The following is a 16,513-nucleotide window of genomic DNA, read 5'->3' on the forward strand; positions in this document are numbered from 1 at the left end:
CAGAGGTTTGAGAATTTAATTGAATGCTGAAGAATAAATGCTAATGGTATAACAAAGTTTTAAAAAATATTATCTTATCATGTTTAATACTTGAATAGAGGATAAAATAAGTACTGAAGGAGGAGAAAATTCTGCACTTTACCAGTTGATTTCCAGTGCTGGATTTGGTTTTTGTGCAACATGCTGCACGAGAGCAAGTGTCCTTGTGGAGCATTTTGACAACAGCGATCTTTGTGTCAGAAAGTTTGGTTTAATTGTGCAGAAGAGGAACAAGTAAAATATTTAATTGGAAGATATTTTATTGAAAAAAGATTAAAGAAAATAAAATTAATAAATATTCTGAGTTTAGCAATACAATAGTATAGACAGTTCTGTGGTGATCTTCAAGTAATGTTAGGTTTAAGGTAATAAAGGTTCAAGGGCCTGATAGCTGTTCGGGGGAAATTCTTAAATTGAAGATGCTGGATTTCGGGCTCCTGTTCCTTCTGCCAGTAGGTAGAATTATTTAAATGGCGAAGAATTACAGTGTGCTGTTGTGTGGAGAAACTTGGGAATGCTTGTACATGAATCACTAAAGGTTGGCTTGCAGGTGCAACAGGTAATCAAGAAGGAAAATGGAATGTTGGCCCCATGGCTGGAGGGATAGAATTTAAGAGCAGGGAGATTGTGCTGAAACTGTACAGGGTACTGGTGAGGCTACACTTGGAGTACTGAGTGAAGTTCTCGTTTCCTTCCTTGAGAATAGATAGACTGCCTTTGGAGATGGTGCAGAGCAGGTTTATCAAGTTGATTCCAGAGGTTAGTCTATTGAGAGACTGAGGCTATTGGGGTGATACCAGGAAACCTTGTAGAAATAACTAAAATTATGAAAGTGAAAGATGAGCAAGAAAGGAGTTAAACAAGAAGGTTTGCAGACACTGATTGTAGTTCTGTAGACAAAGGTGCCGGAGAAACTTAGCAGGTTATGCAGCATTCTTTATGTAGCAAAGATACATAACCAATGTTTCGGGCCTGAACCCTTCAAGGTCAAAATGAGGCCTTGGAGGAACAACACTTTGTATTCCATCTGGGCACTCTCCAACTAGATGGCATTAACATCAACTTCTCCAGTTTCCATTAGCCCTCTCTATATATAGACGACACTTTCCTTATTCTAATATATCCTAATTTCAAAGTATCATCTTCCAAAAGCGCGAGCTACGATATTCCAAATTTCTATCCCTTTAATCTAATAAATCAAACTCTGTGGCTGTTGCTGTTACTTTATGTAGTTTCAATTCATTAATAAAACAAATAAACATTTTGCATAGCTTCACATTAAGACTTCGATAACAATGAATAACAAACTATCTACTGTATAATAAAATATTTACTGTATAATAGAGATATAAAACATGTATAAAGAAGCTTTTAAAGAGATGTATATGGTATTTAAAGAGACAAAGAAAAATACAAAGAAAAATTTCTCATGCTTCCTCTACATGTTGTCGATAAATGAGCAAGCCATTTGTCTGGGCAGATATTACGACATGTTACATCATTAGTCACTTCAGTAACACGACAAACAATAGTCTCTTAAAGAGACAGGCATAAAATTAACTGAGTTTTAAAACACAAGATTTTAACCTTTATACTCTCTCCTGTCTCTTTTTCCTTGTCCTCCAGCTCCCCATCCCTTCCTCTCTCCACTCAGAGAACTATCCCTTCCCAGCATTTTTCTCTTACGGGCTTGTCTACCTATGACTTCTTGCCTGTGCTTCTCCCCATGGCCCCCTACCACCCCACCCCCCCCCCATCATTTTATTCCAGCACCTGCTTACTTTTTGCTCATACCTTGACAGAGGACTCAGGCCTGAAACATTGGTTTTGTATTTTTGCTACACAAAGAATGCTGCGTGACCTGTTTTTTTAAATAATTTTTTATTTTTCACACTGAACCATATCAACCAAAATATATACAAACATTTCTCATTAAATATACACAATGGCATTTTCTCCCCTTTTATCCCCCCCTACCTTCCCTCCCCCACTTCATAACCCCCTCCAAAATCAATTCAGCAAAAACAATAAAACCATTAAACAATGGTTTAAGCAATACATTTTTTTGCTACTGCTAAGGCTATCATAATAAATCTTTTTTGCACTTTATCCAATTTGAGGCCTAATTCCATACTTGCATTACTTAGAAGAAAGATCTCTGAATTTTTTGGTATGTTATTTTTTGTGATTTTATTTAATATCTGATTTAGATCTGCCGAAATTGCATATACTGTTGTTTCCATTTCCTTCTTACAGCGAAAACATCTATCTGATGTTGAATCCCATTTTTTTTTTAAACTTTTGGGTCGTGATATATAACCTGTGCAACCAATTATACTGTATGATGTGTAACCTTGTGTTTATTATATTCTTCATCGTTCCAGAACATAACTTTTCCCATGTTTCATTTTTTATCTTTATGTTTAAATCCTTTTCCACCTTTGTTTGGGTTTATAGCTTATTTCATCATTTTCCTTATCTTGCAGCTTAATGTACATGTTTGTTATAAATCTTTTAATTATGATTGTGTCTGTAATCACATATTCAAAGCTGCTTCCTTCTGGTAATCTCAGTCTGTTTCCCAATTTATCCTTTAAATAAGCTTTCAGTTGATGATATGCAAACATTGTACCATGAGTTATTCCATATTTGTACTTCAACTGTTCAAATGTTAATAAACTATTTTCCCAAAAAATTTTCTATTTTGATCCCTCTTTTCTCCCATTCTCCAAAGGAAAGGTTATCTATTGTAAAAGGGATTAGTGGATTTTGGTATTTGGTAATTCATTTTTTTATTTCCAAGTGGATCTTCTTCCATTTATTAAGTAAATGATGCAATACTGGTGAGCTTTTATATTGCACCAGCTTTTCATCCCACTTATAAAGTATATCTTCTGGTACCTTCTCCCCTATTTTATCTAGTTCTATCTTAATCCAGTCTGGTTTTTCCCTTGTCTAGTAAAAATCTGATAAATACCTTAATTGTGCTGTTGTATAATAATTTTTAAAATTTGGTAACTGCAAACCACCTTGGTTGTACCTCTCCGTTAAGTTATCTAACGTTATCCTCGGTTTCCCCCTTTTCCACAAGAATTTCCTTAGTTCATTAAAGAATTTCTCTGTTAAGGGAATTGGTAACGATTGAAATAAGTATTGTATCCTTGGGAAGACATTCATTTTAATGCAATTTACCCTCCCTATCAACATTAGCGGTAATTCTTTCCAATGTTCTAAGTTTTCCTGCAATTTCTTTATTAGTGGCTGATAATTTAGTTTGTACAGGTAGCTTAAGTTATTATCTAACCTAATACCTAGGTATCGGATTGCTTGTGTTTGCCATTCAAATGGTGATTCTTTTTTAAATTCTGTATAATCCGCATTACTCATTGGCATCACTTCACTTTTATTTGCGTTGATCTTGTACCCCGATATTTCTCCATACTCCTTCAATTTCTTATGTAGTTCTTTTGTTGATATTTCTGGTTCTATTAAGTATACTATGATGTCATCTGCAAATAAACTAATTTTATACACCTTCTCCTTTATTTTTATCTCTTATTTTATTTTCTGTTCTTATCAGTTCTGCCAATGGTTCTATTGCTAAAGCGAACAGTGAGGGGGATAATGGACATCCCTGTCAATTTGACCTACTTAATTTAAATTGGTTCGATACATATCCATTTACTGTTACCTTCGCCATGGTCCATTATATAATGCTTTAATCCAATTAATATATTTTTCTGGTAGATTGAACCTCTGTAATACTTTAAATAAATAATTCCATTCTACTCTGTCAAAGGCTTTTTCTGCATCTAAAGCTACAGCCACTGTTGGCTTCTTATTTCCTTGAACTGCATGAATTAGATTAATAAATTTACAGACATTATCCGCTGTTCGTCTTTTTTTAATAAATCCAGTTTGATCTTGTTTTACTATTTTTGGTACACAGTCGGCCAATCTGTTTGCTAATAATTTTGCTGTAATTATTGCTGTCTTACATGAATCTGGCAAGTTTTGTGTTTCTTCTATTTGGTTCATTACTTCCAGGAGAGGAGGAATTAATAATTCTTTAAATGTTTTATAGAATTCTATTGGGAATCCATCCTCTCCAGGCGTTTTATTGTTTGGCAGCTTTTTTTTAATATATCCTGTACTTCCTCTATTTCAAATAGTTTTATCAGTTTGTTCCTCTTCTTGCAATTTCGGCAGTTCAATTTTAGCTAAAAACTCTTCCATTTTATCAACTTTTCCCTCATTCTCAGTTTGGTATAATTGTTCATAAAATTCCTTAAAGTTCTCATTAATCTCTGTTGGGTTATATGTAATTTATTTGTCCTTTTTTCTTGATGCCAATACAGTTCTTTTAGCATGTTATGTGTTTTTTTTTCCTAGTTCATAATACTTTTGCTTTATTTTCATTATGTTCTTCTCCACCTTGTATGATTGTAATGTTTCGTATTTTATTTTTTTGTCATATCATCCTTTTTTACTAGTTCCTTTTCTATATTTACTATTTCCCTTTCCACCTGGTTTGAGTATAGGAACAAGGATACCTTACTGCAGCTGTACAGGGCCTTGGTGAGACCACACCTGGAGTATTGTGTGCAGTTTTGGTCACCTTATCTAAGGAAGGATGTTCTTGCAATGGAGGCGATTCACCAGGCTGATACCTGGAATGGAAGGAATGACTTATGAGTAAAGATTGCGCAAATTGGGATTGTACTCCCTGGAGTTTATAAGATTGAGAGGGGATCTCATAGATTTCATATAAAATTCTGGCAGGACTGGACAGAATGGATGCAGATGGGATGTTTCCAAGGATGGGAAAATCCAGAACCCGGGGCCATGGTTTGAGGATAATAGGCAAATCATTTAGGACCGAGATGAGGAGGATTTTCTTTACCCAGAGGGTGGTGAATCTGTGGAATTCATTGCCACAGAGGGCAGTAGAGGCAGGTTCATTAAATATATTTAAGAGGGAATTAGATCTATTTCTTCAGTATAAGGGTATTAAAGGTTACGGAGAGAAGGCGGGGACGTGGTACTGAACTTTAAGATCAGCCATGATCTCGTTGAATGGCGGAGCAGGCTCGAAGGGTTGAATGACCTACTCCTGCTCCTATCTTCTATGTTTCTATGCTCTATTTCCCGATTGTAGTCCTTTTTCATCTTAGTTATTATCTGCCCTCTAATGAAGGTTTTCATTGCGTCCCATAATATAAATTTGTCTTTCATTGATTCCGTATTTATTTCAAAATATGTTTTAATTTGGCGTTCAATAAACTCTCTAAATTCCTGCCTTTTTAAGTAGCATGGAATTTAACCTCCATCTATATGTTCTTGGTGGGATGTCCTCCAGTTCTTTTGCTAATAACAGGGGTGAATGATCAGATAGTAATCTAGCTTTATATTCAGTTTTCCTAACTCTCCCTTGAATAAGGGCTGACAACAAAAACATATCAATCTTTGAGTATGTTTTATGCCTACTTGAATAATATGAGTATTCCTTCTCTCTTGGGTACTGCCTCCTCCATATATCCATAAGTTTAATTTCCTGCATTGATTTAACCATAAATTTGGCCACTTTATTCTTTTTGCTAGTCTTTTGTCCAGTTTTATCCAACATTGGATCCAAATTAAGGTTAAAATTCCCACCTATCAATATATTTCCTTGTGTATCTACAATCTTCAAAAAAATATCTTGCATAAACTCATTAGCTGCATATATATTGAGCAAATTCCAAAATTCTGAATATATCTGACACTTTATCATTACGTACCTCCCTGCTGGATCTATTATTTCCTCCTATTTTAATTGGTACATTTTTATTAATTAATATAGCTACACCTCTAGCTTTTGAATTATATGATGCTGCCGCTACGTGTCCTACCCAGTCCCTCTTTAATTTATGTTCCACTTCAGTTAGATGCGTTTCCTGCACAAATGCTATATCTATTTTTTTTCAGTAAATTTAATATCCTCTTCCTTTTAATTTGGTTATGTATTCAATTAATGTTTATAGTCAAATAGTTCAACGTGGCCATCTTGTATCCTGTTTACACCTCATTTCCACTAACTTACCACCACCATCCCCCTTTTCCCCATTTTCATCTCAGTTTTCCCTTTTTAAACTCAATGTATGACAACACATTTAAAACATAAAATACTCCAACAACTACAACATCCAATATTCCCTTAACCCCAAATATCCCCCTCCTCTCTGAGTTGCCCCTTATCCCTTGCCAGGCAACCACAACTCCCCTTTCCATTTGGATTGCGAACATGTTCGCAAGCGTCAACTGATTTCGCAGTGATGGCTATTATCTCCCCCCCCCACCCCCCCAGAAAACTTTTTTTAACACATATAACAAAGTTCTCCCTTCTTTCCCCCTTCCTTCCCTTGTTTAGTTCTTTACATATACATTGTTTTTACATTTATATATATATTTTATTGCCATTTTTCATTCTTATTACATCTCTTCATCTCTCCTTCTGTCCTACAGGCGTTCTGCAAATTCCTGTGCTTCCTCCGGATCCGAGAACAGCCTGTTTTGCTTCCCGGGGATAAATAGCAGGATGTCTTAACATGAATTTATAACCTTTTTTCCATAGGATCGATTTTGCTGTGTTAAACTCCTTACTCTTCTTTAAGAGTTCAAAACTTGTGTCTGGGTAAAAAAAATATTTTTTGACCTTTGTATTCCAATGGTTTTTTGTCTTCTCTAATTTTATTCCTTGCCCTCTCCAGTATATTTTCTCTTGTCGTATATCTCAAAAAATTTTACGAAAACGGATCTTGGTTTTTGATGTGTCTGTTGTTTCAGAGCTAGTGTTCTGTGTGCCCTTTCTATTTCCATTCCTTCCTGCATTTATGTCATTCCCAACACCTTCGGGATCCATTCTTTTATAAATTCCTTCATATCTGTGCCGCCTTCACCTTCCTTTAGACCCACTATTTTTATGTTGTTTCGCCTACTATAATTTTCCAACATACCAATTTTCTGAGCTAACAACTCTTGTCTCTTTAATTTTTTTAATCAATTTCTTCCAATTTTCCTCAAGTCATTCACTTTCATTTCTACAGCTGTTTCTCGTTCTTCCACATTTTCTACTCTTTTCCCTATTTCTGTCATGACTAGCTCTAATGCATTTTATCTTTTAATTTTTTTTAATGGTCTCATTTGTTCTTCAAAAAAAGCTTTATATTCTGTCCATCTGTTTTACCTTCTATTTCTCTGTGAAGATCTTGGACTTCTTCTTCCTCTTCTGTCTGTACCTGTGTTTGTCTGTTCTGACTTTCCTGATGAGTAGCTTGTCTCACTTTGTCGAGTCTCTTCTTGCTTGGCCTCTTGCTGTTGGTCCTCTCCTGAGCTGCTCATCTGTTGAGCCTCCTGCTGCTGCTCCTCTTTCTGTTCACCCCGTCGACTTTCTTTCTCACCTGGTACTTCACTCCCTCTCCTGCTGTTTTCCTCATCTTCCAGCTGAGAGCCCTGGTGTCGGGCATCCCTCCGCTGGTCGCGCTGTGGTTGCCTGCTCCTCAGCTGAGCCCCCCTCCTGTCGGTGTTTTCCTTCACCTTAGATTGCGCACTGTGCACCTTTGTTTGACTCAGAGAGCCATTTTTGCAGTTTGAAAGTCGCGACTCCGCAGGGCTGGCATCAACCTCTGAGAACAGACGTTCTTCGCCACCACGGCTCCCTGTTCCTTCGTTCAGGTAAGGCCGCCGCCTTTCTTTTCCGGTGACTTTTTCCCCTGTTGTTTTTACTTTTTCACTTTAGATGCCATTTTCTTTCTCATTGCAACTTTATCTTTTATTTCTTATATTTTGTATTTATTGAACTTTGTATTTTCTTCACTTTTATTCTTTTCTGGAGAGGGCTGGTTTTACCCTACTGGCCACTACTCCATCACGTGACCCCTCCCTACGTGACCTGTTGAGTTCCTTCAGCACTTCTGTGTATTGAAAGATGGTTTAAGAGCATTGTTTTCACTCTTGGGTGAGGCTAGAACTTGGGGACGTATGTGGCTTCCAGATTTAGGATGCAGATAAGAATGACCTCCCAGTGGATAGTGAATCTGGAATTCTCTGCCCAAGGAAGCAGCAGAAGCTGCCTCATTAAAATGTATTGAAGATGTGGGCAGATTTTTGCAGAGTTGGGAAATTCAAGGTGATGGGGCAAAGGCAGACAGGTGGAGCTGAGTCCACAACCAGGCCAGCCAGCCATATTATTGAACAGCAGGCCAGGTTTTGTAGGTTGAATGCCCACTCCTGGTCCTATGTGGGCAACAGGATCTCTTGTGTGTATGGATTTTCAGAAGGCATATCTAAACTACATTGTCAGCAAAATTGAAGTGGACTTTTGTTTTGCTGACCTTTTGTGTAGCTTTTTCAGACCTGAGATACTGATCTTGAATTTTCATCCAACTTCATAGCATGTTTCTTATCTCAGAGTGGTGGTCATATTAAGAATTTTATGTTGAAACCCAGTATGAATTTGCACTTCAAATGAACTTGCTTGATGGAGAGATTACTTGTTTGATGTATAGAGAAGGCTGTGTTTTGATTCTGTTTTATCCAATCAGATTCTTTTAAAACTGTCACTGAATTTTTCTCCATATTTTGCAAATCTATTTGGTGGCTTAAAGAACAAGTCCAATCTCACGTTTGGTTACATACTCGTGTGTTAAAGGAGCTCCTTGATGCATGATTTTTGGGAAGAGCATTCATATAATCTCATCTAGACTTTGAACAGGTTGGAGTTTATCTGTGGGTAGTTTTCTGGAGGGGTGCTGCTTTGAGGCCGGCTCCATTAGCAGAGAAAAATCTGCACTTACCTTTTATAGAGAAGGCCTGAAAGCCTACTTCAGTGTCGCTTCCTTGCATCCTCTGGAGCCGATGGAGGCAGGGCAATTGGTGCCATAGTGCCGCCTGCCAACATGACATCATACATATGCACCAAGTAGGAAAGAGCCCTCTGTCAGAAAATGGCGACTGTAGAGCAGGTGCTGTGAATTCTAGGGCTGATAAGAATGTACCTCCAATGTGTTCCCTGCTGCGCATGCAGTTGGGGTTTTAAAATATGCACTCCTGTGTATTAGGTTCATGATGTCATCAGCCTGCCCCTAGCTTGCAGTGGGAACCCGTTTATGGAAGTAGGTTCAGCAATGTGAGGGTGGAGAATCTGTCTTTAGTCATAATTTTTTTTCTCTGTAAAAGGGCCTATGTAAGACCAGTTCAACAGGTAATTACAGAAGGCAAGTTTGCAGACCTTTAAAAATTACAGGTAAATTGTTAGATTACAAATTTAAAACTTATGGAGCATAGGGGCAAATAAAGGAGTGCCTTTGTCCCAAACATTATGGAGGCTACTGTTACCAACATTTTGGGTTTGAACCCTTCAAAATATGAACAAAATGCTGGGGGTGAGATGCAGGGGAGAAACACAGTGACCTGGCCTCTACAGTCACCCATGATAGCAAGTTCCAGAGGTTCACCACTCTGATTAAAGAAATTCCTTTTTTTTGTTTTAAATGCGTGTTCTTCAATCCTGTTGTACCTCTTACCCTGCCCAATGAAGCCAAGCTCACCATGTTGTTGCCTTTAGTACCCTTTCTACTTAAGTGGCCATTTTCAATGAGCTATGGACCTGCCCACCACCCCCCCCCCCCCCACAGATCCCTTCTGCACATTAATATTTTTAAGAGCCCTTCCATTAACTGTATACATTGTCCTTGCCTTTGATCTTCCATCGTGCACCACCACCCCCTGGTCCGGATTAAACTCCCATCTGTTATTTTCCTGCCCATATCTAATGATAATATTTCCTCTTTGATCCTTTAGCTGTTTTCACTGTTTATAATTTCACCAATCTTTGTCGTCTGCAGATATAACCCACCCACTAACTTTTTCAAGTCATTTATAAATAACAGATCCCTACGCTGATTCCTGCCATACAACACTGGTCACAACTCTGGCCTGAATTAGTCTTTCAGTATCACCTGTCATCTCACCATGGAACCCATGCATTTCCACCTTCAAAAATTTACATGTAGACAACATCCTCTGCCCTACTCTCATAACAACATTTCTCTCTATAAAAAAAAATCCTCAATTTGGTAAGACATGACATTCCCCTCACAACACCTTCTTGATCTGACTATGCCTTTCTAGAGTATCTTCTCTAATAACTCCCCTCCCTCTGATGATGTTCACTGGCCTCTAATTTCTTGGATTAAAATTATTTACCTTTTTGAACAAAGGAATAATATTAACAACTCTACAGTCTTCAGACCTTATCTGTTGCCAATGCAAATAAAAAGATCTTTATCAAGGCTGCTTGATGCTCTTCAAAAGACACAGCATTACCTCTTGACCTCTAACTGTCCCCACACCTCTGCATTCTCCACATCACTCTCATGATCCTCTGTCCTTTTTGTTGAACTCATTGAGTAACTCACCCATTCTGGAAGATGGGCATAAAGATTTTTATGAGCTGGAAGGCCTGTTTCTGTGAGACTAAGACCCTTGAATTCTGTGTTAATTTCTCGTGCAAACATCAGGGATATCTCAGCTGCTGCTGGATAGTGTAGGGGTGGTTAAATAGAAGTTGTGAACAACATAATTAAATAAGGAGAGGAATAAGATATTTAAACATGACTTTAATCTAAGATAGTAATACTATATCTGCATTACTCAGTGCCAGATACTAATGAGTATTAAACTAGGAAGACAGATGAATGAAGTTTGTCATGTACATTAGTGAAAAATTATTAACAGATGTTCTCAATTGGTTAGTAGTGGAAAGATGCAAGAACTATAAGAGGGAGGACTGGATTTCTACATCCCTGGGACTTATTCTGGGAAAGTATGACCTTGCCCAAGCTCTGTTGCTGTACATGAACTAGAACAGGCCACATATTTCTCCAGGTCTACATGTGGAACAGATGAACTTGCATTTAAAACTATAATCTTATTAAAAAAAATTAATTATGGAAATTCAAAGAAATTTCTTATTTTATTCTTTCCATGGGTTTATCATTGAACAGAGAATTACATTCAAAAGAAGTGATTATAGGTAACAGTGCAATTTCTTTAACCACACCGAGCAACTCACTTAACCTGCAATTTCAAAATATACACAATCGCTGTAATTAACATCAGATCATGGAAATTCTAACTCTGAGCAGTAGATGGGGGAATGATGAGAATCTTCAAAGTGAGATCAATATTTACAGCGCAAGATCCACATTGAGGGTAAAACATGACATCCAAGAAACATTCCCATTGACAACACACAAAGACATTAGAGGTAAACAATATTTCATCCACCAGTTCAGCAAATACACATCTCGTGCTTGATTTTTAACTAATCAACAGTTGAAATAGGTTCCAGCAACCGAAGAAAACAATAATTATACCTCAATTTTTAACCTGACAACAAACAATTCATCTGATGCCAGGATTATTTGCTAACAGAAAACTGCCAATATATAATTAAAGAATTGTTCCACTTAATATTTTGGATTGTAGATCTTTTGAGTGCAATTTGGTTCCAATCCTACGGAGGCGAGAGAGATAGGTAGATTATAACCTCTTTTAAAGAAAACAATATATAAACAATACCAGTTACCTACTGGCAATTATGAAGTGACCTACACAGGACAATGTCCAGTCTCAACGTGTGTCCCACCAGCTACAATTGACAAACCAAGGTTCTACTATGTGCACTGTTTAATGCTGGACCTTCGTGGAAAAGCAAACAATTCCTGATACAAATACCTTAAACAGGCGTTTCAAGTTGTCAGATTTCACCCAATGTTTTGGGATGCATCTGGGAAACAAACAGCGAGTAACAACCTTCTTCAGCATTGGTCAATGGGATTATTGCACAGTTTACATGGAAATAGAACTATGCTAATCTAGTTTAGGCAGCTTCATGGTTGTGTCATCATAATAATTTTGGCAATAATTATGCACAAAAAGGCAAATCTGATCCTAATCAAGAATTCTTTTGTGAAATTATTTAATACACTGAGAAAAACCACTCAGGTTTGACCAGTTAAAGAATCAAACATTTTTTCTTTTCTATTCAGGGGAAAAAAAACTATGAATGCTGAACCTCCAAGAGTACAAAATCAATCTGTCACTTGTTCAGTTAAAGGGTCAGATTCGCTGCTAAAACACAACCCTTTGTATTTGCATCTACCTTTTTAAAGTTACTACACAAATATAATTCCCAAGATACTGAAAATAGTGACATTTAACAATCCACAAAATTTTAGGCACCATAATAAAATAGAATTATTTCCATCAAATCAAACAGGCACAAATATGTAAATAATATTGTTTTCCAAGATTCTTTACGATTATCAAAATAGAACTCTAGAATTTTTTAAATGTAAACATTTTGGGACCAAGAAAGTTTGGCATTTTTCAATGGCTGCAAGTTTCCTTTTAGTGAAAGCACCAGACTCCAACTACAATGTGTTGCATTTACAAAGGAACACCTCATTTTCTTGTAATATTTGCTTGAGTTACTGTAAAGCAATTTAAAAAAAAAGATTACCAATCAGTGTAGCTATTCCATTAACACTCAGTAAAGAAACGCAAAGTACTGCTTAATTTGGAACTCAGAAACAGAAAATGCTCAGCACTTTCACAACATCTATGGAGCATTTTCTGTTTTATTTCAGCAGAGGGGCTCATTTGTATGAGTTATGTACAAAATATTTTATTGGAGCTTTTAATAATGACAAATTAACAAGGAGCTATGAGAAAAATTAAACATGAAATTTTAAAAGATTAAGCTGCTTTCAGTGATATAAATAACTGAAATTTTCAATGAGCATCAGACAGAAATCTATTCTCATTGTTCCCTATTGCTTGACTAAAGTGAGTGAAAAATATGAGAGCTGCAGAGTTTTTATTAGTATTTGCTGGAATGATGACAGTTTTTGAGCTCAAAAAGGCACCGTAATGACACACGGCTGCATTGTGTGATAGATACCACATTAAAAATCTACTGCAGGTTGAAGGTGCATTCATGCTCAAAGCATCTCCAAGTGAAGCAACCAAACTGTGGAACACTGACATTGCAAACACTTTCTGGAAAGCCAACCTGTGCGCTTCTCCCACTGGCTTTCTTTTGCACAAAGAGCAGAGACGAAGTACAACTTTTGAAAATGCCATTTTGCCTGCTGTTCACTTGATTCAGGATCCAACACCACGTCAACAGCAGCAATCGTTGTCTTATATCACTAATGCTAGGCAGAGATTTCCCTGGCAAAGCCCCTGATTGGTAAAGTTCTAATGGTGAGGATTTCACATAATACAAGGTTTTCGTTCAGTCAGTAACAGAACAAGTTTGAATGGAACAGAAATCTCTTCTTGGATTTTGTGCAATTACCAAATGGTGTTTATAAAAATTGAAATTGTGAGATCCTGCCATCAACCATGAGGGAAAATATCTGAAATGGTAGAGAATGGGTTATCATGCAAGCTCAAAATTTATAACATTTCAAAATTAAGCACTTGAAAAATACTTAAATGAGACAAAATGTTTGCACATAGCTGGTTGGAATGATTACATTTAAACTGATTTGTACTCTCTACATATCTAAGGACAACATTTAGTTCTGGAAAATCTTACATGCTGACAAGCAGCACACTTGGGAGATAATTGATGATTTTACTCTTTGCTGCATTGAAAGGTTATGAATAGAATGAATTCAATCCAATTTTTATACAGTAAATGCTTTAACGTCCAATCACATAAATATGCCGTAGGCAGAAAGGCTAATCACTGTGTTAACGATATATCCCTGAATGTCTGTCCATATAAATATTATTTTAATTTAAAACTATTTTCTCTCTGCAAATACTGCACTTTCAAAATAAACTACAGATCAGCATAAATACAATCAGTAAAATACAAAGAATTAATCATTTGGCTTAATCAGCTCAAAATGACAAAACAATCAGAAGGAAATAAATCTTTGAAATTTTGAATCTCGTTCCACCAAAAGATGATGCAGATTTGTAAGAATCTTGCAGTTTCTTCACGCTCTGAAATGTTTTTTCATACATGGGAGAAGCAACGATGGTCTGTTAACTATATGACAGTATGTTAAGGGGTTGGTCGCAGAGAAATCAGTGAGAAGAGTTGGTGATTTCTATCAGTTCACACCAGGTTCCAGAGGGGGAAAAGATTGAGCCCCTTACTGTCCATATGTAAAGGGTTTATTGGTAATTATTTCAATAACCTTTCCAACTTTCATTCAGTGAACAAAAAATATTAACCATTTAATTTTTAATCCAGTGATCGTTTTGGGGACTACTGATCTGGGATATCGGCAATCATTAAATTTTCAGTGGAAATGGGCAAATAAATCTCAAAAAGTATTACAAAGCAAATTACTGCAAACTCAATTAATCTCCCAATTTACATCCCAAATCTTCATACAAACTGGAAAAAAGTGTTTTATTTTTCTGTTGCCACTTCTGAGGCAGAAATGTTTTCTGTTTTGGGATCCCTGAAACCTCCAGGTTGTTTTCTCTGCTTTTGTTTACATTTTTTCAACATGTGAACCTGAATCAAAAAAAAAATCAGGAAACAATAATGAGTGCAAAATAGAATTTCCATCGTGAAATACAAGTGGTTTGCTTTCACAGAATCTTCTGGCCCAATGTTGTGGGACAGGCTCAATTCAGTCAAGCAACCAAACACAAGTCTGGCCTTATGACAGTGAGAAGAGTGGACATTTCCAGGGGTGACTCTGGCCTCCTTAATTAATGCTCCATCTCACTTTCTTTCTGACCCCTCTGCCACAACCTCCAGCATTGTTATAACAAGACCCAATGCAAGTTTAAAGATCATCGAGTTAAACAGGAAAGTCTACGGATACTGGGATTATAGCGTAATACACAAAAATGATAGAGAAACTCAGGAGGTCACACAGCATTTATCGAAAGCAAAGGGTAACCAATGGAGGACTACTCATCTACTGCCTGAGCTTATGGCAACTTTGTGGACAATAATAATTTTTTTTCATATAACTTGCCTGGGAGAGTTAGGAAAATGGAATATAAAGCTAGACTATTATCGGACCACTCACCCCTATTATTGGCAATGGAGCTAGAGGACATCCCACCAAGAATGTATAGATGGAGATTAAACTCCATGCTACTTAAAAGACAGGATTTTAGAGAATTCATTCAACGACAAATTAAAATGTACTTTGAAATAAATACGGAATCAGTGAAAGATAAGTTTATACTATGGGACGCAATGAAAGCGTTCATCAGAGGGCAAATAATAAGTTATGTAACCAAGATGAAGAAGGACTATAATCAGGAAACAGAACTGTTGGAAAGGGAAATAGTAAATATAGAAAAAGAATTAGCAATGAAGGAAGACACAACTAAAAGAAGAGAATCGGCAGATAAGAAAATAAAATATGAAACACTACAAACATATAAGGTGGAGAAGAACACAATGAAGACAAAACAGAAATATTATGAACTAGGAGAAAAAACGCACAAAATTCTAGCATGGCAGCTTAAGACAGAACAAACTAAGAGAATGGTATTGGCATTAAGGAAAAAATACAAGCAAATCACATATAATCCAACGGAGATTATTGAAAACTTCAGAGAATTCTATGAACAATTATATCAAACTGAAAACGAAGGGAAAGAAGACAAAATAGATGAATTTCTAACTAAAATTGAACTACCGAAATTACAAACGGAGGAGCAAAATAAATTAATAAAACCATTTGAAATAGAAGAATTACAGGAGATAATAAAAAAAACTACCGAACAATAAAACACCAGGAGAGGATGGATTCCCAATAGAATTCTATAAAACATTTAAAGATTTACTAATTCCTCCCCTTCTGGAAGTAATCAACCAGATTGATAAAACACAAAGCTCACCAGATTCATGCAAAACAGCAATAATTACAGTAATACCAAAGACAGGGAAAGATCCACTCGCACCAGCGTCATATAGACCAATATCTTTACTTAACACAGATTATAAGATAATAGCTAAACTATTAGCAAACAGATTAGCCGACTATGTACCAAAAATAGTAAATCTAGACCAAACTGGATTTATTAAAAAAAGACGAACAACAGACAATATCTGTAAATTTATTAACTTAATTCATGCAGTAGAAGGAAATAAAACTCCAACAGTAGCGGTTGCTTTAGACGCAGAGAAGGCCTTTGACAGAGTAGAATGGAATTATTTATTCAAAGTACTACAAAAATTCAGCTTACCAGAGAAATATATTAATTGGATTAAAGCATTATATTAGGGGCCATTGGCGAAAGTGACAGTAAATGGATATATATCAAAACAATTTAACTTAAGCAGATCAACAAGGCAGGGATGCCCACTATCTCCCTTATTGTTCGCGTTAGCCATAGAACCACTAGCAGAATTGATAAGAACAGAAAATAAAATAAA

General features: G+C 36.4%; 1 protein-coding gene across 1 annotated transcript in view; it reads right to left on the minus strand.

The window, feature by feature from the left end:
- Positions 1–11,034: 11,034 nt before the first annotated feature.
- Positions 11,035–16,513, minus strand: part of LOC138757941 (diacylglycerol kinase theta) — a 161,129-nt gene continuing 155,650 nt past the window's right edge. Inside the window, exon 23 of the mRNA XM_069926125.1 lies at positions 11,035–14,626. Within this exon, the coding sequence (XP_069782226.1) occupies positions 14,519–14,626 (108 nt within the window). The 3' untranslated portion in view covers positions 11,035–14,518. The remainder of the gene's footprint in view (positions 14,627–16,513) is intronic.

Source organism: Narcine bancroftii, chromosome 3 (genome assembly GCF_036971445.1).
Source record: "Narcine bancroftii isolate sNarBan1 chromosome 3, sNarBan1.hap1, whole genome shotgun sequence".
In the NCBI taxonomy this organism is placed as follows: Eukaryota; Metazoa; Chordata; class Chondrichthyes; order Torpediniformes; family Narcinidae; genus Narcine; species Narcine bancroftii.